The 23783-nt window shown below is 45.6% G+C and overlaps 1 protein-coding gene across 1 annotated transcript; it reads right to left on the bottom strand.

Annotated features, from left to right (window-relative positions):
* Positions 1-236: 236 nt before the first annotated feature.
* On the bottom strand, positions 237-16332 carry LOC125088583 (NACHT, LRR and PYD domains-containing protein 2-like). The gene is made up of 7 exons (XM_047709783.1): positions 16053-16332; positions 12483-12560; positions 11123-11197; positions 9374-10976; positions 4238-4408; positions 2139-2303; positions 237-411 (listed from the first exon to the last, which is right to left on the bottom strand). The coding sequence occupies exons 1-7, from the start codon at positions 16330-16332 to the stop codon at positions 237-239; spliced, it is 2547 nt and encodes an 848-aa protein (XP_047565739.1).
* Between the last annotated feature and the right edge of the window lie 7451 nt (positions 16333-23783).

The raw sequence follows: 23783 nt of genomic DNA, 5'->3' as shown, positions 1-23783 counted from the left end.
TCTCATGACCCCTCTTCTTCTCCTCTCACCATGTGTTTGAGGCTCAGTCTTGAAGGACCAGGAGTCAGAGAAGGATGGGATGCATGAGCCACCTGCCTGGGACCTGAAGTGGGAACCGGGTGTCCACCTCAGGAGGAGGTCCCCTACGGGTGGCCCTGTACACCCAGTACTACCATTGCTCTTCTCTAGGTGGCTGCAGACCTAAAATGGAGATGCTCCATAGGAAGAGACGGTACTCACGACAGCCTCTGCAGGAAGCACTTTGGGTGTCTCAGACTCGTGCACAACAACTTGGCGCTCTCTTCCAGGAGCTCAATTCCTGTGAGGTTTAGGCATGTGAGGGACTGGCTGATCCTGAGGGAGCAGGAGAGATGGGCCCACTGCTGGGGGACGGCCGAACAAGACACCAACCTGCCAGAGAAATGGGAACAGGTCATTCTTAAGAACCAAACATTGGAGGATGGTCTCCACTCCCGCCCCTCGTTCCCCATTATGTCAGGTCCTGGACTAGAGGATGCGGAGTGTGGTCCCCGGCCCAGCGGCATCTGCATCACCTGGCGGGCCGTCAGAAATGCAAATCAGAAACTCTGGGTGCAGAATCCACCGGCTTCGGTTTTGGGGTGTCCTATATCACCTGGAAGACTCCTGGGCCACACCCTCAGACGATGGTTCAGAGGATCTGAGTCAGAGCCAAGAATTTGGGTTTTAACAAGTTCCTAAGCCATACAGCTGCCACTAGCGTGGAGACCACATGTGGAGAACTACTCTAGACATCCGGTCAGCTAAGCATTTCAGCCAGCAAGGGACCTACACTCTATCCGGAGAGAGCATTCTTACCATGGAGAATGGAATTCCGTTGGGACATTATGTGTATCATGGTCTTTGAGTGAGGTTTCTAAAAAAATAGTAAAACATCCCAGATCTACCATTTACTGTACATGCAAATGTGGCCAAGTTACATAACTTCATCAAACTTCATTTCCATCTTTAAATTGGAAATAAGTCATGCCCTCATGCTGAGCGTTCGTTAAAGTTGATAATTCGCCTGAAGTCTGAAGTGCACTGTGTACCCTATAACTAAACGTAAGTAAAAGTCAACAGAACACTTCCTTTTCTTAGAGCCTAACCTATTATAGAGGAACCGAAGTTAACCTGGGCCATTGGAACATAAAGTAGAATTTTTTTTTTCCCAAAGTAGATTGTTTAATGGCTTCCCATAAAGTAAAACAATTTTTTAAAATTTAATTTTTTCAGTGTTCCAAGATTCATTGTTGATGCACCACACCCAGCACTCCACGCAATGAAACAAATTTTTCTGGAATCTCCTCCATCCGTTTTGGGGCACCCATTTATTCCTCGAGAAGCAAGTTAATACCCCAAGTGTTCAAACTGCACACTTTCTTTTCCTGGTGAATCCTCACAGGAAAAAGAAGGGAACGTCATTATCAACGGTCAATTTGGCAACAGCTACTATCAATAATGTAACAGTGAGCATATATGTGCTTAGACTCAGTCTTAGTCCTCAAATCCATGAGAGATGCGCATTCCCCATCCTGCAGATGGGGTAAGACCTGGCTGAATAGCCCTAGATCGTAACAGTAGAGGCAGAACCACAATCAGAGACCAACAGATCACCTTGAACTGTGTTCCTATTACGACTCAAGTGTGGCCCAGTGAGGATCAAGGGCACCCCAGGATGAGTGATGGAAACCCTCACCAGAGCAATCAGGTGGAGAACATCCCAAAGGGAGATCTCTCAACCCAGAGGACTACCAAGAAAGGAAAAACCTGGTGCTGTCAATGCATCCTTGCCTGGACAGATGAATCTGGACAGAATCTGGTATTCTGAACCTTGACATCGGAGAAACATAAACCACAAACATATTCTCTCTGATTGAGGGTGGTATCCAGTTCCAGAGTGTTTTGTTGGACTACTACGGATGGTTGTCCAGGTTGTTCAGTGATCAGCACAAGTGGAAACTAAACTCCAGCCCACTTTCTGTTGTGAGGCACGTGCCCGGAGTAGCACCGCTTTGAACCAGAATAAGGGATTTCCCCCCAATTTATACAGAGTTGCTCTACAGTCTTGTGGCATCTCTGTGCACATGCAAGGGGTTCTCAGGGAGAATGGGGTGTACCTGAGGTATTGCAGGTTACACCGTGGGTGTGTCAGGATCTCACACAATACGGGCAGCATATCACTCTGGTCATTTCCTTGAAGGGTCAGATGCGTGAGAGTCTCATGACCACAAAAAACGACACAGAAGTTCCGATAGGTGTCCGCTGGGAAAGTATTTTTGAGGCTAGAGAAATGACAAGAAAGGTGAAATCTTGCATTTCTACATACATGGGAACAAAGGGCCACAATAGGTTTAAACACTGGGAACTTTGTTCCTATTTTTCACCTCCAGTGAGGTGTGGTCAAGAAACTGTATATATGAAGGTACACAACTTAATATTTTGATATACTCCTACCTTGTGAAATCATCACCACAAACAAGCTAGTGAATATACCTCTCAGTTCACGTAGTCACCATTTTCTCTCTTTTTTTCTGTGGCAAGAACACTGGAGATCAGGTCTCTTAGCAAGTTTCAAGTATACCTTGCAGTTTTGTTAACTGTTGTCACATTGGTGAGGTTACGTCCCCAGAACTCACCCATTTTGCACTAACTGAAACTTTGTACAGCTTGACGAACATCTAATTTTAGGAACTCCCGGAAGCCCCTGTTTCTTTAGTCCTCTCAGACTTCTGCAAAAGGGAAGTTGGTCCTCAACAGTTGTTTTGGAGGAAAGCTGTTCTGTGGCTTTTTGAAAGAGATAAGGGGGGCGCCTGGGTGGCTCAGTGGATTAAGCCGCTGCCTTCGGCTCGGGTCATGATCTCAGGGTCCTGGGATCGAGTCCCACATCGGGCTCTCTGCTCAGCAAGAAGCCTGCTTCCCTCTCTCTCTCTCTCTGCCTGCCTCTCCGTCTACTTGTGATCTCTCTCTGTCAAATAAATAAAATCTTTAAAAAAAAAAAAGAGATAAGGGTAGTAGCTTGTTCCTCTCAAGTGTTACCATGGGAATGTTTCAGGAACACTGTGTCCTGCTCAACATCTCACGTGTAGAATCAGGATCGCATGGCTGGCGCGACCCTAAGTGAGCAGAAGAGACTCTTTTTTCTCTATGTTGACAAAGAAACCTGTGAATGAGGATGCCTTCACTTGGAGAATGTCTTGCTGGTACCAGAGCCCACTTTGCAGACTAACTCATGTTTGCTCTCCTTCCCTAAACCTCCCCCCACAACCTGCCCATGTGTAAGCTTCCAGACTTTCCCAGCACACGAGCTGCAAGGGGGTGCCCACAGGAAGACTCTGAGGTGTTGTCACAGGCAGACAGGACCACACTCTATTCTGACTACGAGTATTTAACTTGTGTAATTACTTTTTTCTGGTGCTTCTGAGCCCCCCTTATTTCTTCCCAACTTCATTCAGCTTCTAGATTTTTGGATCAGATTCAGACATATACCCAGCCCAGGTCACAGGTCTGTCTCAGCACACTGATACCATCACTCCAACAATGCTCCCAGGCATGGGTGATTTTGCATCCCCTAGGGACACCTGGCAATGTCTGGAGACATTTTAGGTCATCACAGTTGGAGGCGGGGGTGTGGGTGCCATCGGCGTCTGGAAGATAGAGGCCAGGGCTGCTGCTAAAATCCTATGATGCACAGGAAAGCCCAACCCCACTGTCTGCAGAGGTTGAGAAATTCTGTTCTATGCACAGCCCTATGGTTGTCTAATGGGACTGAAGCTGCCCCCAGGATCTGGATGGTCGTCATGGAGTTTCGTGGACATCCAAATCATATTTCACATTGTGTTAAAATCACCTGGGGCTGGGGAGAAGGGACCACAGGGAATTATTGTTTAACGGGGGACAGAGTTTCAGTTTTTCAAGATGAAGCGTCCTGGAGATGAATGGTGGTGGTTGTCGCATACTTACACATTTAAAAATCCATCACAGTGAAGTCGAGAATGGTTAAGATGATAAGTTTTATGTTATACCACAATAAAAAAATTGGAAAAAGTTACTTCATACGATTCAGTAGACAAGTGTAAGGTATGGACGGTCTCAATTCCTCATGTCTTGAGTACCCAGTTGGACTTTGGGAAAGGGATTCAAATATTACTCCAATGTGAAAAATGTAAGGAACCTGGTTATGCCCTAGGGGTTTTAACCGGGGTTAGTGTCTACTTACACTACTTTCTGAAGATTATGGGGAGCGGAGTCTATTTTTTCACAAAGCAGCTTCACGGATGAGGTACTGAGGAAGCTCTGACTGATGTCTAGAAACACCAGACTCTTGTTTGAGTCAAACACAGAAAGAAGATCCATCCAGAAAGGAAGAACATACTGATCATTCCGGAACCTGTTGGGAAGAGGCAAAGGAGGGAATTTACCGAATACTGCCGGAGAGAAAACGACCACCGGTCCCTCATTGTGAAGCTATTTAGGGAGGGCTGCTCCCAGTATATACTCCAATAAACAGGCAGAGCTCTAAAGTCAGATGGTTGAATCACTTAGCATCACTGTCAGACAAGTCATCACCTGAGACAGGTCACTGGAGAAAGAACTCAAGCTTGCTTGCCTTTTTTTTTCTTTTTTAGATTTTTTTTTTAAAAGATTTTTTATTTATTTATTTGACAGAGAGAAATCACAAGTAGGCAGAGAGGCAGGCAGAGAGAGAGGAGGAAGCAGGCTCCCTGCTGAGCAGAAAGCCCAATGTGGGGCTTGAACCCAGGACCTGGGATCATGACCTGAGCCGAAGGCAGCGGCTTAACCCACTGAGCCACCCAGGCGCCCCTTTTTTTAGATTTTTTATTTGAGAGAGAGAGTGCGAGTGAACAAGCAGGAGCGGGGGGGGGGGGTAGGGGTGGGGCATAGGGAGAGGGACAGACTTCCTGGATGGAGCCCGACTCTGGCTCCATCCCAGGACCCCAAGATCATGACCTGAGCCGAAGTCAGATGCTTAACTGACTGAGCCACTTTACCCAGAACTCAAACTTCTTGCACAATAATCTAACAGAGGTTTAGAATAAACCAAAAGTCTAAGATCATTGATACAAAATTAAAAACAATATACACCATTGATTAAAAAAAGAGCGATATGCGTGTCAGAGATCTGAATGTCAGATGGTGTATCCATATGCATGATATTCTCAATCTAATTTACAACTGTATTTGTAACCTAAAATGTCCATAAAAACTTGAGAAGATGTAATCACAGACTTAAGAGAATGTTTATTTTGTTCTGTGGTTGCTTCTGGGTGTAGGGTTGGTGTAGGTGATATGATTTCTTTATCCTTTTCAGTATTGCTTTAATTTTCTATTAATGTATGGGATCTTTGCAATCAGAAAAATATTGATTTTCAGGAAAACAGTACAAACACTTGAAGCCATGATGTGTCAGAAAGTTGAAACGTTTTAGTTATTGATGGGGAAATACTATGGGACCTAAGTGTAATCGAATATTTGGAGGTTTTTGTGGAGAAAATTGAAGGTACGAGTGTGCAAGGAATAAGACTAACCAGCACATAAATATACTAAGAGAGAAAAGTGTAAATGAAAGTTGAAGCTGGAATTTAAACTCCTATATGCTAGGAACCTTGAGTAATTTTAGAATTAGTCATTTAAAAATACTACTTTGAAGTAGGTCCAGTGCTTACCTGAAGATAACGGAAAGGAAGCCCAGAAAGCATCTAACTCGCCCCACATCATCACAGTAACAGAGCCGTAACAGAGAGAGAGCTCAAAGTCAAATAGTAAGACCCAGCACCTTCGTTGACTCCTACCATCTTCCATTCCTCAGCCTATAACTGGGCTTGGCTGCTTTCAAATCAAGGCGGCCAGTTTCCAGGGAATAAACATTTATCTGAATAATTAACCTCTTATTTTCCACTCTCCCTCAAGCCTGGTGAGGCTGGTCACTCATGTCACCCTATCTTCTGAAGGACAATTGTCCTTTTTTCCTAGAGAAGGGCAAGGCTACACAAGACCGTGTTTTGGGGGATACCCTTCCAAAGGCACTAATGGGAGAGTAAATTTGAGTCAACGTGAGTATCTTCCTAAGATTCAAAAGAGCTTAGAGAAGAAATAAGTGGTTTCTAAAGGCAAGAAGCTCCATTAGTAGACTTGACGGAATAGCAAGTCCTACACAAAGTAGACATTCTGTGGTTTGAAATAGGGGAAGAGAGAAGCCAGATAGAACTTAGGTTCTGTCAGCTGTAGCATGCCTGGCTGATTTAGGTTGAGGTTTTACCTTTGGTTTTATTAGTGGTGCTTGCCTCGATGAAAGATATATTTAAAATTAATGTCCTCATTGCAGAACTTGAAGCAACATGAGGAGGACAACAAGCCTTTAGAAACCTAGTTTGTGACTTTCAAAGAGCATGGTCTATATGCTCTGGGGAAAGACATGGGGCTGTGTAGGGTTAGTGCAATGGTCTTATCAAGGGAAGATAATCAAGCTGTTGTGTAGAACTTGGGCTTGTCCCCACTGTGCTACTGGAGGAAGTGGTCTGACTGAAGGCAGCCTGTGATTTAAGCGCCCCGGAGTTACAGACCAGCAATGCTATGGACCTGCTGTGATGAGCAGGAAAGAAGGGAAAGTGGCAAAAGGCACCCGAAAAGAACGTTCATGGAAAGCATCCATTTGCGTTTCAGATCAGAATGATTGTAATCACACCTAAAGACATCCATTGCCTTCTTCTCAGATGGGGGCTCCAAGAACCAAGCAGTCCAGCTGTGGTTAATTACCTGCAGGGTTCATGTTGGCTCTATTGTTGGTTTTAACTAAACCAAGGTTAAGAAGAAAAAAGAGGGTCCTCAAAAAATTAAAAATAGAGCTACCCTGTGACCCAGCAATTATACTACTGGGTATTTATCCCAAAGATATATATGTGAAAAGAAGGGCCGTATGTACTCCAATCTTCATAGCAGCAATGTCCACAATAGCCAAACTGTGGAAGAGCCAAGATGCCCTTCAACAGATGAATGGGTAAAGAAGGTGTGGTCCATATATACAATGGACTATCACTCAGCCATTGGAAAAGATGAATACCCAACTTTTGTATCAAAAGGGGGACTGGAGGAGATTATGCTGAGTGAAATAAGTCAAGCAGAGAGAGTCAATTGTCATATGGTTTCACTTACTTGTGGAGCATAAGGAATAACACAGAGGACATTAGGAGAAGGAAGGGAGATATGAAATAGGGGGTGAGAATCAGAAGGGGAGACATATCATGAGAGACTATGGACTCTGAGGGTTTCAGAGGGGAGGGGGGTGGCTGGGTGAGCCTGGTGGTGGGTATTAAGGAGGGCACGGATTGCAGGAGCACTGGGTGTTATATGCAAACAATGAATCATGGAACGTTACATCAAAAACTAATGACATAGGGGTGCCTGGGTGGCTCAGTGGGTTAAGCCGCTGCCTTCGGCTCAGGTCATGATCCCAGGGTCCTGGGATCGAGTCCCGCATCGGGCTCGATGCTCAGTGGGGAGCCTGCTTCCCTTCCTCTCTCTCTGCCTGCCTCTCTGCCTACTTGTGATCTCTGTCAAATAAATAAATGAAATCTTTAAAAAGATTTCAAAAAAAAAAAACCACTAATGACATACTGTATGGTGACTAACATAACATAATAAAAAAATAAATACTATTTTGACTTGGGATCTTGGATGAGATAGGAGGCTATTCATGCAATCTCATTTGCATTCAAAGCAGCTCTTTGATGACCCTCCTGCAGAAGAAAGATTTAGGTAAACCAGCATGTAGGCCTGTATAAACACTTGGATGAGAGAAGAAACAAAGTCAGGACACAGACGAAGGGAAACACCAGTTCAAAGGAATGCACGCATCTCTATGTTTATCACAGCATTATCTCCAAAAGCGAAGTTAGAGAAGCTGCCCAAGTGACCTCTGACGGATAAAGATGTAGTATATATAATCAATGGAATATTACTCAGGCATTAAAAAGAACGAAAGCCTGCCTTCTGCCAAGGCATGACTGCGGCTACAGTGTGTAACAGGAAGCCACCTGTGCCAGTCAGAGAAGGACAAATATCACAGGATTTCACTCATATGTGGAATTTGAGAAACAGAACAAATGGGCAATGGTGGGGGGGGAAGAAGAGGAAGACACAAAGCGAAAACAGACTCTCCACTAAAAAGAGCAAACTGATGGTTACCAGCAGGGGGGTGGTAGGAGATGTGTAAAACGGATGATGGCGATTGAGAGTACAGTCATCATGATGAGCACCGAGTGTTGTGTAGACCTGCTGAGTCACTATATTGTATCGGGGTAACTAGTATGACACTGTATGTTAGCTGGACTGGAATTACAATAAAGAACTTAACCAATGGGGTCTGTGAGTGCCGGTGATCTTCAAGGTGGAGAAATGTTCCAGCCCAGCCGTCAGGGTCCTGACGCTCCCTGAGGTGACTCGAGTTCACGACTCTCTGCTACATGGGGAAGGAGTGGGAGGGCAAGTGAAGGGGATGTGTAAAACAGACGCCTCCACCAGGAAAGCAAGGGGGGGGGGCGTTTGATTCTGGCCCCGTGAATATGCACGAGGATTTCAGATACTGCATTTCTGATGACAACCTAGGGTTGAGGAAGAGGCAGGCTGATAAGGTAAGTATCAGTATGTGTCTGGTGGGCCCTACACAGGACCATGAGCAGTGAGCTTGGATTGTGATGGGGGAGGGGCACTTCATAAACCAGCAGGCTGGAGTTCTAATCCCACTCAAACACCCTTTAATGAAACCAGGATCTTCACCTCAACAGGAAAGATTGCAAGTAGCCACCAGGGGATAAATCGTATTTGGAAATGCCGTAAGAGCTCGGCTGATGTTACCTGAGGCTGCATCAAGAATAACAACGTCTCATGACTGCCTGGAGTCATCTCATTGTGTCAGTTGCGTTAGGTGACGTGCCCATGATCGTGGGTGGGGGAAAGCTTTCAGAACCTCGTTGAATCAGCCTCTGACTGTCCACCTTTAATGCCTTTCCATCTGTCATGCTAAACAGGACAACCCCATACAGAGGGGCAACCTAGACAACCAACACGAGGACTGAAGTGAGGTCGAGCCATGTGCAAACATTGCTCAGCTGGAGACAAAAGGACACAGGTCTCAAAACAAGGTCTGGTTCAAAGTCCCCATCCTTAATCTGAGCACCGTACTCCGCACCTTGAAGGGCAAGCTGGCAGAAGAAGTTCTGGTAAGAAGAAAATTCTGACCCTAAGCCACAGGGAGGACACTCTGCCCTGCTGCTACTGGAGTGGGGCATGAGGCAGAAACCTGGGCACTACCAGGGTGAATAGGGCAGGTTCTTACCCATCAGCCTGAGCCTCTGATCCCCATGCGGTATCGTTCTCCAGGAACGTCCCCTTTGCCACCCGCAGCCACATTTTCTGCAAGCGGTCACAATGCTTGAGGCAGAACGATGCGTGCACCAGGTCCGAGGTATCTTCCAAATGCAGGGACACTTCTGTGACCTGGGCCATGGCCTCCTTCACAAGCTGCTCCTCCTGGGATTCGTAGAGACAATACAAGGTCTCCTTCGTGTCTGTCACCGAGGAGAAGGGTCTGTGTTCAGGGGACCGCACTGTGGATTCCAGTAGCTCCCGCTTGAACTCAGTGGACACCGGGCAGCCAAAGGTGGTCCCCAGCTCCCTGGCCCTCTTTTCATTGGCGAGGCCGAACAGGAAGCGCCCCACGGGGGCCAGGTGGGGATTCTTGAGGCCTTCTTCCTTGGAGAGCAGCCTCTGCACACCCCCAGCGTGCCAGACGGGGTTCCCTGCATCTTGGCGGCCCTCGCTCCCCAGGACGCAGAGCGCAGCAGCCAGGAAGTGCTGGACGCTCAGGTGGATGAAGCGGTAGCAGCCCCCAGTGTCTCTGTCCTTCTGGAGGATGCCCCGGTCCAGGAAAGGGCGCAGGTCAGACTCGTGCACGCCCAGCCTGCGCAGGTCGAGTCCATCGAACGCTGAGGTCTGCGCCCATGTGCCCTCGGCGGCCAGCAGGCACAGGGCTTGCAGGGCAGCCGCGAGGTGCAGACCCGGGCCTTGGCCCCGCGCAGGCGCAAACCGGCTGCAGAGGAAGTGCAGCAGCAGGGACGTGGCGGTCTGGCAGGTGGGCCGGGGGTCCGCGCCCTCGGCCATCTGCAGCCTCAGGCAGGTGCACGCCATCCAGCACACAGCGGGCGCCGCGCCCATGCGGAACAGCGCCGCGTTGCTTCTCATCAGCTGGAAAGCGCGCAGCGCCTGAGCCTCCTCTCCCAAGTGTCGCAGGAAATACACCCTCCTGTCGCGCTCGGAGAGCCCCTCCATCTCCACCAAGAGCGGCTGCTGCACCAGGAGCCGCAGTTCCCTCAGGGCCTCGGGCCGCGTGGTGACCAGCAGATTGGCCGTGGGGAAGAGCTTTCTCTTCAGCAGGCTGCCCAGGAGGACCTGCGCAGGCCTCCGCGTCCTCCAGTCGCCCCCCAGGTCGTGCGCCAGCACGCCCGTGCCCCAGGGTACGCGCAGCTCCTCGAAAGCGTCAATGACCAGCAGGAGCTTGTGCGCCTGGGCCAGGACCTGCGGAAGGGCGTGCTGCAGGTCTGGGGCGCTCTCGGCCAGCAGCTCTGCGAAGGAGCAAGTCCCCTTGCGGCTGAGCACCTTGCCGCTGAGACAGAAGGCAACGGGGCGGGTCTGCGCTAGGCTGTCCTGCGTCCAGTCCAGCATGCACTTCTTGGCCAGAGTGGTCTTCCCCACGCCCGCCGGACCGTGCAGCACCACCGTGTGCGGAAATGGCCCTCCGAGCATTTTAGGATTACAGAATGGAATCTGTGTCTCATATCTTTGGGTGACCATGTGAATGTTCTCACTGGCTCCAGGCCAAAAGTTCTTCCAGATTTGCTGGACCTTCTCTTTCAAAACGCTTCTGTATTTATCCTGTTTACCTTTAGTGATTGGAGGTAGGGGATAGGAAGGACATAGCTGGTTATTCATTAGGAAAAAAAAGATACTTTGTGTTAGGTAGGAAAAAAACAAAACAAAACAAAAAACGGCCTGACACCAGGCTCGTCCAGGAAGACAGGATACAGACCTGGATTTTCTCCTTCCAAAACTTCCTTTGCCGCTTCTGGGTTTGGGACATCTTCTCCCTGTACTTGAGTAAGTGCTGCAAAATACAAATTAAAAATGAGCTTGACACAAAGACACGTGAATTTCTTTTACCAGAAATACAGTGTTAAAGTGGATCCAAGGAGCACAGAATCTAATCTCTGTCCATATCATGTGCTGGGAGGTGCAAAGGCCGGGTTTATAGAGAGGAACAGAGCAAATGACCTTCTAAACCAAGTTTCCTGCCTGTCCTCTCTAGACCCATAACAAGAAATATTTTTTCGAGTTGCTCCGTCAAAACTCAATGCGATCCATTGAAGCTACTCGTGCATCTTTCCCGCTGGTCTAGACCACACACCAGGGCATCAGGAGACAGACCTCCATACAGCCCAACCCAGTACAGCTGCTCCGTTGTCTGAGTAAGCAATGATGTCATGCCTGTGTAGAATGCCAGACGGCTCCTGAGAATCTGCCCAAGGTAAGTGAAAATGCGCGTATGTCAAGACTAGCCCACCAAGGTTCATAGCAGCATGATGCAACGCAGCCAGAAAGTAGAAAAAATCCAGATATCCATCCATCCATCAACGAATGGACAATCAAGTGTGGCATAGCCACACCATGGAGTATCATTCTGTAATAAAAAGGGATGGCAAGTCAGTGACATACTCAACAATGGGGACAAACCTCAAAAACATTATGGTAAGTGATGAAAGACAGACAGGAAAGACCATGTGTCCAGAAAAGCCAAATCTAGAGAGACACAATAACATAATGGTTGCCCGGAGCTGGCGGACAGAGACTAGGGAGTGACCACGTGTGGACACAAGGGAACTTTCTGGGGGTGATGTCCATGTTGTAAAATTGGATAGTGGTGATGGTTGGGAAATTCTGTAGGTTTACTGAAAGTTAGTAGTAGCACATTTGAATGAAATTTATGGATACGCAGATTGTACTTTACCAGAGCCATTAACAAACAATACTACCCAGCTGACTTTAGTCACTCAGTGATGTTAAGGGACCAGAGTGCTGGATGAATATACAGCACATCTCAACTTTCTCATCTGGGAGTTGAGTTTCCTAAAGTCTGAGCAACTGAAATTGAAAAATTGAAGAGAAACTCCATACAGTACACTAATTTTCTGTGAACTGAAGAAATTCAGTTCTTTCCAAGGGTCCTTTTCCTGCTTTGTTCCTAAGTGAGGGAGGAAGGCATTTTCTGTGAGACTATTGGGGATTATAAACCATGGAGGAAAGGAGGTGGGGGGAGATGGAGCTCACAAAAGGAGGGTGCAGAGGACAGAACAGGATGCGGTAGTTGTGGCTTGGCTCGCTCCAACACTGACCAACTGGTTCCTTTCCTTCTGCACATTGTTGGGTTTCTTCCAAGTTTGCACATTTTGGTTCTGGAGTCCTGGTGAACCCTGAGAAAAGAGGGGCCATTATAGGCTTCTCTATTGAGACTTCTGCCTGGGGAGAGGGGTGGGACTTCAAGAAGACTTATGTTTGACAACTGTGTCTCATACATAAACCCAGATGACATAAAAAGGACCTTAACATGCTATGGGAGAGAAGATTGAAGTGTGTCAGGCCACAATCTTGGGCTTATGTGCCTTTTCTGGCTTCCTATGTGGTTGAGAACACACAGTGACTGTCTCATGGGAGGGCGTTGTATGCACAACCATCTCCAAAGACCCAAGGAGCCGTAAGATTGAAGAAAAAGGCTGACCAGTCCAGCCTGACAACAAATGGTTATTTAAAGATTTTATTTATTTGATAGAGAAAGAGCACAAGTAGGGGAGCAGCAGGCAGAGGGAAAGGGAGAGACACAAACTCCCCACTGAGTAGGAAGCCTGACATGGGGCTCTATTCCAGGACCCTGAGCTAAAGGAAGACACTTTTCTGAGCCACGCAGGTGGCCCCAAGAAATGGTTTAATAAGGGGACAGAAGTATGTATTCGGTAGCTGTAAGACAAGCTGATCTCCACGACCCTGCCTCCATAGCCCTAGAGGCTGGGAGTGCTAGTGGGGGGTCTACCGGAGGAGAGTAAGAATGGGTGTGCGCCACAGTCCTAGCTCTAGAGCAGGTCAAGGACATTATGCCCTGAGGGTATATGCAGGGGTTAGTTAAACAAAAGGAAAGACTGTGACTGTGGTGGGGGTGGTGTTCAAGAAGGCTGCGTGTCCTAGAGTGCTCATCATGGTGGATTTGTCCCAGAAGGCTCCAGTCAAGTTCACGCAGTGAGAGAAATGAACATGTGTGCACCCTTGCTCTGTCTTGAGGCCATCACAAAGCTTTCATGGATTAACTCTCTGGTTCCTGATGAGGTAGATAAAACCAAACTGTCCTGGGAGGGGATGTAGGAAGATGGTGGAGTCCTGATGGGAGAGGGAGTACTATAAGCTCAACACTGGATAAAGAAGTGGTGAGTCTGGGAGAGTTCTGAAGAGATTCCCAGGAGGTAGTTGGCTGCGGGCATCTAAAGTTCAGGGGAAATGCTGGTGTAAATACAGCCTTTGCAAAGGCATCAGAACATAAATAGCCAGTAAGATTCCAAGGGATATCAACCAGGACCAGGATGCTGAGTGAGGAAATGGCCAGCCAGTCATTCCTTTTGAAGATGAGGCAGAAGAACAAGAATTCTGAAAGAACGGAAGAAAAAATAATCCTCAACAAGCCACAGAGCAAAGGCAACAAGGTCATAAAAGCCAAGAGCAGGATTCTGAATAAAGAATTCTGCATGCTTTTAGTCTGAACACTTACTGGGAGGAATACCTACTTGGCAGTATTGCCAAGTGTAAGATCTGATGGACCACCAGTCTCCTTCTGACATTTGGTTAGGTCATCATTGTAGAACCCTTTGGCACTTGTGTATTGATAGAAGAAGTCAGGACATCTAGGTTGAGATTATCAATGGTTGTGCCTTTGCTCTTCAAACCACACTCCCATTTACTATTGCCTTGAGCCCAAGTCTTATCACTAAGGATACTGGTGATTTGGGATATGGAGAGGGGAGAAAGTTCATAATCACTAACTCAAAAATCCTTTTCGCTGGGGTTAGCAAACTTAATTTTCTAGTTCCTGCAAAGGGCCAGACAGTAAATATTTCCTGCTTTTCAGGCCACACCACTCATCTCTGACCTTGTAGGGCAAAAGCTGTCATAGGTAACATATGAGCAAATAAGCATGCCACATGCAAAGAAAACTTCATTTATGAATACTGAAGTTTGAGTTTCCTATGATTTTCATAGGCTGTAAGGCAGTCTTTTGATCCTCCCAACCATTTAAAAATAGAAGAACAGTTCTTAGCTTGTGGGAAGGTCAAAAGTACTGGCAGGCTGGACCTGGTCTGGGAGTCTGGTTGGCCAGCCCTTGCTGTAGGTCATGCTAAAATCCAGCCTGTCCAGATTCCAAGGAAAGCTCTCTCCTTCCTGCTTCTGTGTGCATTTACTAACTTCTGGTATAAATACCGGCTCATGGAGCTCCCCTGGTCTCCCTCCTCACCCACTGGGATGGCTGCAGAGAGAAGGGCTTGGCTTTCCTTGAATTCTTAGTGCTCAGCACCATGTCTTGTCTAATTAAAACACGCCCCTGAATTCCAAAGTCTCACATAAGAAGTAAACGAGGTAGCTTATCTAATGCTGGAGGCTTGTTCTGAGAGACTCCACAGCTGCTTCTGGGAGAGGAGGAGGTGGGAAAACCCACACTTTTCAGAGCCAGACCCTTTTAGCTGCTCAGCTTGGGGTTTCTTCATGCTATTTCCAAATTTATAATCTCCAGAGGCCAGCTGGGAGTGAAAACCCTCCCCTGTCCATTGAAGACCAGGAACAGTAAGCTAAAAACAGATCTCTAGATGGAATAAAACAGGCCATTTTTAAGGAAAAAGAAAATGGTAGGTAAGGAAGAGCATTTGAATACCCTTGCTGAAGAACAAGAGAGAAAATATTCTCTAGAGCAGCGTGCTCTCCAAAACAAATATAACACCTCTCACCTATGTAACTTTGTATTTTCTAGTAGCCACATAATGAAAGGTCTAAAGAGGTACAACTGACTTTCACAATTTTTTTAAATTTCTTTTCAGCGTAACAAGTATTCATTGTTTTTGCACCACACCCAGTGCTCCATGCAATCCGTGCCCTCCCTAATACCCACCACCTGGTTCCCCCAACCTCCCACCCCCCCCCCCCGCCCCTTCAAAACCCTCAGACTGTAAGCTTTCAAGAAATCCACATCTGGGGGAGACACAGATCATTTAGCTCAAAGTCTCTGGTGATTGGTTCTGGACATCAGCATATTGAAGCTCCTGAGAGGACTGCCCAGAAGAGTGAAAGCTGACAACCGCTGACCTAAAACTCAGTGCTCCACTTAGGGGACACTGGGCAGTGTCTAGAGACATCTTTGGTTGTTTCAAGTGAGAGGTGTGTGCTGCTAGCATCTAACAGGTAGAGGTGCTGGGACGCTAGCACTGGGGTCCCAAGGGTACAGCTAAATATTGTGCAATACAAAAGAGGTCTCCTCACCCAGCCCCAAATGCTGTTAGTGATGCTGATCGAAGGGAAGGTAGGGGGTTGCCTCTGTGAGTGTGCGGAAGGAAACATGAGTGGGAGCTGAAAACCAGAGGGTGTGTAATAATTTAACACCTTGGATGTGTGAGAGAATGGGATCTGGAATATACTCAAGGAACAGTCTTGGATGAGAGAAGGAATACAGACTGAGGTGGCCAGGGAAGGTATACAATCCCGGGGTAGAGTAGAAATAGCTAGAATGAGAGATACCACCAGACTTTAGGAAAGTCTAGCACTTGGGTTCAGGACAGGTGGCCTCTCCAAGGCTCAGTGTTATTCCTACACATGTAAAACTCTGGAGGCTATTCCTCCTTCCTCCTGGGACACCTTGTGGGCTAGTTTCTACTTACCCATGAGCTCATCCTTTGCTCTCTCAGACAGATCTGTTCGGTTCATCTTGTCAAAGACCTGGATGGTCACCATCTCTACCCAGTGGCTGGGGCAGCGGTTGGTAAGAATTTCTGCCAGTTGCTTCCCATCAGCTTCCTCTACCTCTGTCACAGGGATGTGCTGTAACTCCTCTTGCGGGGAAAGGGACCTCAACAGAGATTTGAACTGGCTCAGCTCATCCTGGCTGAGCTGCTCCAAGAGGGGCTGCAGGCTGAAACCCAGCTGTGCAGAAGGTTCCATCTCGTCCTGCATGAGATATCTGAGCTTCAGGAATTAAAGAAGAATCAACGAAGAAAGAAGAGACCATGAATGGGTACTCCTGTCTAGAACACTGGTTGCCTCTGTGCCAGGAACTTGGCAATTCTCACTGCCCAGCCTGCTGCTTTGGAAACCAACTCCCCTGAAGAGGAAAAATTCACTCACGACTCCCTTAGTTTTTGCCTTGACACAGTGATTCCCATTTTGGGAGTCTGGGACCCTTTTGAGAGTGTGCAAATCTGAGGGTAGGTAGTGAGTCCTCACAGATCCATCTCCTGGACCTAGCAGATCATCTATTTTTCGTAAATTAAGTATACAAATGAGATAATGAAATCTACCCACTTTGGCTCTCTAGAACAACCTGACATGTTGTCATTTTAGAATGTTTATGGACCTTGATTACAGAACAGTCTTCAGTTGACAACATCTCAGAGAGGAGAAGCAAGATAGTGGAGGAGTAGGAGACTGAGATGACATCATAAGTCCAGCTAGATAGTTACCAAACCATTCTGAACACCTACAAAGCCAACAGGAGATTGAAGAGAAGAGCAGCAATTCTATGAACAGAAAATCAACCACTTTCCAGAAGGTACAACATACAGAGAAGTGAATCTGAAGTGACTGAAGATAGACCATGGGGGAGGGGCCAGCTCCTGGCAAGCTGTGGAGCAGCAGAGCACAAAATCGGAACTTGTACAAGTCTGCTCCACTGAGGACATCACTCCAGAGGCTAAGTGGGGGGAGGGTGGAGCCCTCACAGGAACAGTGTGGTCTCAGGTCCTGTGAGGTCACAGAAAGACCAGGGGTGCCTGAATGTGGCAAATCCCCTAGGTATCGGAGCAGGGAAGCTGCTGCAGAGATGGAGCTGAGGAGAGGCTCTTAGCTCAGGGTTACTTAAACCGTGATCCAAGGGACAGTTGGGCCACTGCTCTTTAAGCAGGGACCCCACATGTGGCAGATCCAGGGAGACCCCTTCCTTCCTCCTCTGGAGCAGTGCAGAGTGGGTGGCAGGAATCTGCTGGGTTTGGAGACTCCAAACGGGGCCACACGCCAGAGACAGAAACGCTCAGTCACAGGACGGGTGAGCTTGGAGCACGGCCAGAGACCAGGGAGCTGGGAGGGACTGACAGCTTTTCTCTGAGGGTGCACTGAAGAGTGGGCCCCTGAGCTCTCGGCTCCTCCAGGCCGGAGACTGGGAGACCGCCATCTTCATTCCCGTCCTCCAGAGCTCTACAGAAAGCATTCAGGGAACAAAAGCTCCTGAGCACAAACCCGAGCAGATCGCTCAGCCTGGCCCCTACCCGGGGCAGTGCAGTTCCACCTCAGGCAAAGACATTTGAAAATCATGGCACTAGGCTCCTCCCCCAGAAGATCAGCAAGAATGCCCAGCCAAGATCAAGTTCAGGGATCAATGAGAACCTCAGAACTTCAGAGCTAGGGGAAAGCAACACCTAGAATTCATGGCTTTCCCTGCCATGATCCTATAGTCTTTCAAAATTAAATTTCTAAAATTTTTTTCTTACTCTTATTTCTTATTCTATTTATAAAGATTTATTTATTTATTTGACAGAGATCACAAGTAGGCAGAGAGGCAGACAGAGAGAGAGGAGGAAGCAGGCTTCCTATAGAGTAGGGAGCCCGATGTGGGGCTTGATCCCAGGACCCTGGGATCATAACCTGAGCTGAAGGCAGAGGCTTTAATCCATTGAGCCACCCAGGAGCCCCTCTTATTCTGTTTGTAAATTTTATAATTAAAAAATTTTAAAATAAAACTAAAAATTTAATTAAAAATTTAATCTTTTTGATGAAGTCCCAAAAGTTTATTTTGGCTTTTATTTCCTTTGCCTTTGGAGACATATCTTGAAAGAAGTTGCTGTGGCTGACATCGAAGAGATTACTGCCTATGTTCTCCTCTAGGATTCTGATGGATTCCTGTCTCACATTGAGGTCTTTTTTTTTTTAATAAGATTTTATTTATTTATTTATTTGTCAGAGAGAGAGAGAGAGAGAGCGAGCACAGGCAGACAGAGTGGCAGGCAGAGGCAGAGGGAGAAGCAGGCTCCCCACAGAACAAGGAGCCTGATGTGGGACTCGATCCCAGGACGCTGGGATCATGACCTGAGCCGAAGGCAGCGGCCTAACCCACTGAGCCGCCCAGGTGCCCCTCACGTTGAGGTCTTTTATCCATTTTGAGTTTATCTTTGTGTACGGTGTAAGAGAATAGTCGAGTTTCATTCTTCTACATATAGCTGCCCAGTTTTCCCAGCACCATTTATTGAAGAGACTGTCTTTTTTCCACTGTATATTTTTTCCTGTTTTGTCGAAGATTAACTGACCATAGAGTTGAGAGTCCATATCTGGGCTCTCTACTCTGTTCCACTGGTCTATGTGTCTGTTTTTATGCCAGTACCATGATGTCTTGGTGATCACAACTTTGTAGTAAAGCTTGAAATCAGGTAACGTGATGCCCCCAGTTTTATTTTTGTTTTTCAACATTACCTTAGCGATTTGGGGTCTCTTCTGGTTCCATACAAATTTTAGGATTATTTGTTCCAGCTCTTTGAAGAATACCGGTGGAATTTTGATTGGAATGGCATTACAAGTATAGATTGCTCTAGGCAGTATAGACATTTAAACAATGTTTATTCCTCTGATCCAAGAGCATGGAATGGTCTTCCATCTTTTTGTGTCTTCTTCAATTTCTTACATGAGAAATCAAAAGCTTCTGCACAGCAAAGGAAACAGTCAAGAAAACAAAGAGGCAACCCACAGAATGGGAGAAGATATTTGCAAATGACAGTACAGACAAAGGTTGATATCCAGGATCTATAAAGAACTCCTCAAACTCAGCACACACAAAACAGAGAATCATATCAAAAAATGGGCAGAAGACATGAACAGACACTTCTCCAATGAAGACATACAAATGGCTATCAGACACATGAAACAATGTTCATCATCACTAGCCATCAGGGAGATTCAAATCAAAACCACATTGAGATACCACCTTACACCAGTTAGAATGGCCAAAAGTACCAGGACAGGAAACAACATGTGTTGGAGGGGATGTGGAGAAAGGGGAACCCTCTTACACTGTTGGTGGGAATGCAAATTGGTGCAGCCTCTTTGGAGAACAGTGTAGAGATTCCTCAAGAAATTAAAAATAGAACTTCCCTATGACCCTGCAATTGCACTACTGGGTATTGACCCCGAAGATACAGATGTAGTGAAAAGAAGGGCCATCTGTACCCCAATGTTTATAGGAGCAATGGCCATGGTCGCCAAACTGTGGAAAGAACCAAGATGCCCTTCAACGGACGAATGGATAAGGAAGACGTGGTCCATATACACTATGGAGTATTAGGCCTCCATCAGCAAGGATGAATACCCAACTTTTGTAGCAACATGGACGGGACTGGAAGAGATGATGCTGAGTGAAATAAGTCAAGCAGAGAGAGTCAATTATCATATGGTTTCACTTATTTGTGGAGCATAACAAATAGCATGGAGGACATGGGGAGTTAGGAGAAGGGAGTTGGGGGAAATTGGAAGGGGAGGTGAACAATGAGAGACTATGGACTCTGAAAAACAATTTGAAGGGTTTGAAGAGGTGGGGGGGGTGGGAGGTTGGGGGAACCAGATGGTGGGTATTAGAGAGGGCACGGATTGCATGGAGCACTGGGTGTGGTACAAAAACAATGAATACTGTTATGCTGAAAATAAATTTAAAAAAATGTTTAAAAAATTTAATCTTAATTAAAATTTTAATTTAAAACTTTAAATTTGGGACGCCTGGGTGGCTCAGTTGGTTAAGCCGCTGCCTTCGGCTCAGGTCATGATCCCAGCGTCCTGGGATCGAGTCCCACATCAGGCTCCTTGTTCTGTGGGGAGCCTGCTTCTCCCTCTGCCTCTGCCTGCCACTCTGTCTGCCTGTGCTCGCTCTCTCTCTCTCTCTCTGACAAATAAATAAATAAAATCTTAAAAAAAAATAAAACTTTTAAAAATAGTCTATAAATATTTTTATAATTTAAATTTATAAATTTATTCTAAAATTCTTTTTTTAAAAGAAGGCAGAGGCTTTAACCCACTCAGCCACCCGGGTGCCCCTATAAATTTATTCTAAAATTCTTATTTCCTCTTTCTTATTTTAACATTTTTTTAAAAGACTTTATTTATTTGACAGACAGAGATCACAAGTAGGCAGCGAGGCAGGCAGAGAGAGGAAGGAAAGCAGGCTCCCTGCTGAGCAGAAAGCCCAATGTGGGGCTCAATCCCAGAATCCTGGGATCATGACTTGAGCTGAAGGCAGCAGCTTAACCCACGGAGCCACCCAGATGCCCCTTATTTTAACATTTTTAAACTATTTTATCTTATTGATACCTTTTAAAAAATATTTTAAAATGTTCATTGCTATAGTCCTATTTTATCCCTTCATTGTATTTAACCTTATTTTTTGTATACTCTTACAAAAACACTAGCCAATAGGATCCAACGGTACATTAAAAGGATTATCCACCATGACCAAATGGGATTTATTCCTGGGATGCAAGGTTGGTTCAACACCCACAAATAAATGTGATACAGTACATTAATAACTGAAAGAACAAGAAACATATGATACTCTCAATAGATGCTGAAAAAGCATTTGAGAAAGTACAGCATCCTTTCTTGAACAAAACTCTTCCCAGTGTAGGGATAGAAGGTACATACCTCAATATCATCAAAACCATCTATGAAAAACCCACAGTGAACATTATTCTCAATGGAGAAAAATGGAGAGCTTTTCCCCTAAGGTCAGTAACATGGCAGGGATGTCCACTATCACCACTGCTATTCAACATAGTACTAGAAGTTGTAGCCTCAGCAATCAGACAGCAAAAAGAAATAAAAGGCATCTGCATTAGCAGAGAAGTTAAACTCTCACTCTTTGCAGATGATATGATACTTTATGTGGAAAACCCAAAAGACTCCACTCCAAAACTGCTAGAACTCATACAGGAATTCAGTAATGTATTAGGATATAAAATCAGTGCACAGAAATCAGTTGCATTTCTATACACCAATAACAAGACAGAAGAAAGAAATTATGGAGTTGTTCCCATTTACAATTGCATCCAAAACCATAAGATATCTAGGAATAAACCTATCCAAAGAGGCAAAGAATCTGTACTCAGAAAACTATAAAGTACTCAGGAAAGAAATTGAGGAAGACACAAAGAAATGGAAAAATGTTCCATGCTCACAGATTGGAAGAACAAATATTGTGAAAATGTCTATGGAACCTAAAGCAATCTACACATTTAATGCAATCCCTATCAAAATACCATTAATTTTTTCCAAAGAATTGGAACAAATAATCCTAAAATTTATATGGAACCAGAAAAGACCCCAAATATCCAAAGGAATGTTGAAAAAGAAAACCAAGGTTTGTGGCATCACAATTCCAGACTTCAAGCTCTATTACAAAGCTGTAATCATCAAGAGAGTATGGCACTGGCACAAAAACAGACACATAGATCAATGGAACAGAATAGAGAGCCCAGAAATGGACCTTCAGCTCTATGGTCAACTAATCTTCAACAAAGCAGGAAAGAATGTTTAATGGAAAAAAGCAGTCTCTTCAACAAGTGGTGTTGGGAAAATTGGACAGTCACATGCAGAAGAATGAAACTGGATCATTTCCTTACACCGCACACAAAAATAGACTCAAAATTGATGAAAGACCTCAATCCATGAAAATCCTTGAGAACACAGGCAGCAACCTCTTTGACCTCAGCCGCAGCAACTTCTTCCTAGAAACATCGCCAAAGGCGAGAGAAGCAAGGGCAAAAATGAACTATTGGAACTACAACAAGATCAAAAGCTTTTGCACAACAAAGGAAACAGTCAACAAAACCAAAAGACAGCTGATGTAATGGGAGAAGATATTTGCCAATGACATATCAGATAAAGGGCTAGTATCCAAAATCTATGAAGAACTTAGTTAGACTCAACACCCAAAGAACAAGTAATGCAATCAAGAAATGGGCAGAAGACATGAACAGACATTTCAGCAAAGAAGAAATCCAAATGGCCAACAGACACGTGAAAAAGTGCTCCACATCACTCAGCATCAGGGAAATACAAATCAAAACCACAATGAGATCCCACCTCACACAAGTCAGAATGGCTAAAATTAACAAGAAATGACAGATGCTGGTGAGGATACGGAGAAAGGGGAACCCTCCTACACTGTTGGTGGGAATGCAAGTTGGTGCAGCCACTCTGGAAAACTAAGGAGCTTCCTCAAAAAGTTGAAAATAGAGCTACCCTACGACCCAGCAATCACACTACTGGGAATTTACCCTAAAGATACAAATGTAGTGATCTGAAGGGGCATGTGCACCTGAATGTTTATAGCAGCAATGTCCATAATAGCCAAACTATGGGAAGAACCTAGATGTCCATCAACAGATGAATGGATAAAGACACGGTGTATATATACAATGGGATATTATGCAGCCATCAACCCCTCTCCCCAAATCTTGCCATTTGCAATGGATGGAACTAAAGGGTATTATGCTAAATGAAATAAGTCCATTATAGAAAGACATTATCATATGATCTCTCTGATATGAGGAATTTGAGAGGCAGGGTGGGGGACCATGGTGGGGAGGGAGTGAAAAAAATGAAACAAGATGGGATCGGGAGGGAGACAAACCATAATAGACTCTTAATCTCATGAAACAAACTGAGGGTTGCTGGGGGATGGGAGGATAGGGATGGGGTAACTGGGTGATGGACTTTGGGGAGGGTAGGTGCTATGGTGAGTGTTGTGAAATGTGTAAGCCTGATGATTCACAAACCTGTACCCTGGGGCAAATAATACATTATAGGTTAATAAAAAAAATCCTTAAAAAAATCTCAACAGAGACTCCCCAAGCAGTTGAGTGGTATGCTTTTTCAATTCGCTATGGCTTACAGAGTTATTTCCTGACCTCAACAAAGTCATTGAATAGTTGAGCATTTGAGCCAAGAGTCCTAGGCCCAGATTTCCAGTTGTAAAAGAAATATGCCATCACCCACCTTATTAAGTGGCCATGGGCGCTCATTTTTTCAAGTAAAAGCTCCCACTAGGTGCCAGGAACAATTTTAGAACTGAAGGGACAGCAATAAAGATGGGTAAGAACCCTGCTCACTTGGGGCTTATACTCAATTTGGGTACACGTATAGGGTGTGGGAGAAACAGACCCTTCACAGATAAATTCAAACAAACAAGTGACATAAAAATAGGAAGACACTGAAAAAATAAAAGAATTTTAAGGAATCATTGAGATTAAGCACCAGTTATGAGAAACAGCATCTAAAGATAGACTCCCACACATCACATTTATTATACAGAATGTAATTGGATTAAAAAATAAAATTTCTCTTAAAACATCTGAAAAAAATAT

Source organism: Lutra lutra, chromosome 17 (assembly GCF_902655055.1).
Source record: "Lutra lutra chromosome 17, mLutLut1.2, whole genome shotgun sequence".
In the NCBI taxonomy this organism is placed as follows: Eukaryota; Metazoa; Chordata; class Mammalia; order Carnivora; family Mustelidae; genus Lutra; species Lutra lutra.
The sequence above is the reverse complement of the archived record's forward strand: the minus strand, read 5'-3'. Positions and strand labels throughout refer to the sequence as shown.

Bases quoted from the DNA above. Each gene is read 5' to 3' on its own strand.
- LOC125088583 (XM_047709783.1), bottom strand. From the start codon at position 16,332: ATGGAACCTTCTGCACAGCTGGGTTTCAGCCTGCAGCCCCTCTTGGAG. The intron at 12,561-16,052 runs GTAAGTAGAAAC...CTCTTTTCTCAG, and splicing joins AGCAAAGGATGAGCTCATGG to GGTTCACCAGGACTCCAGAA. The intron at 4,409-9,373 runs GTAAGAACCTGC...TCTTCCCAACAG, and splicing joins TCAGAGGCTCAGGCTGATGG to GTTCCGGAATGATCAGTATG.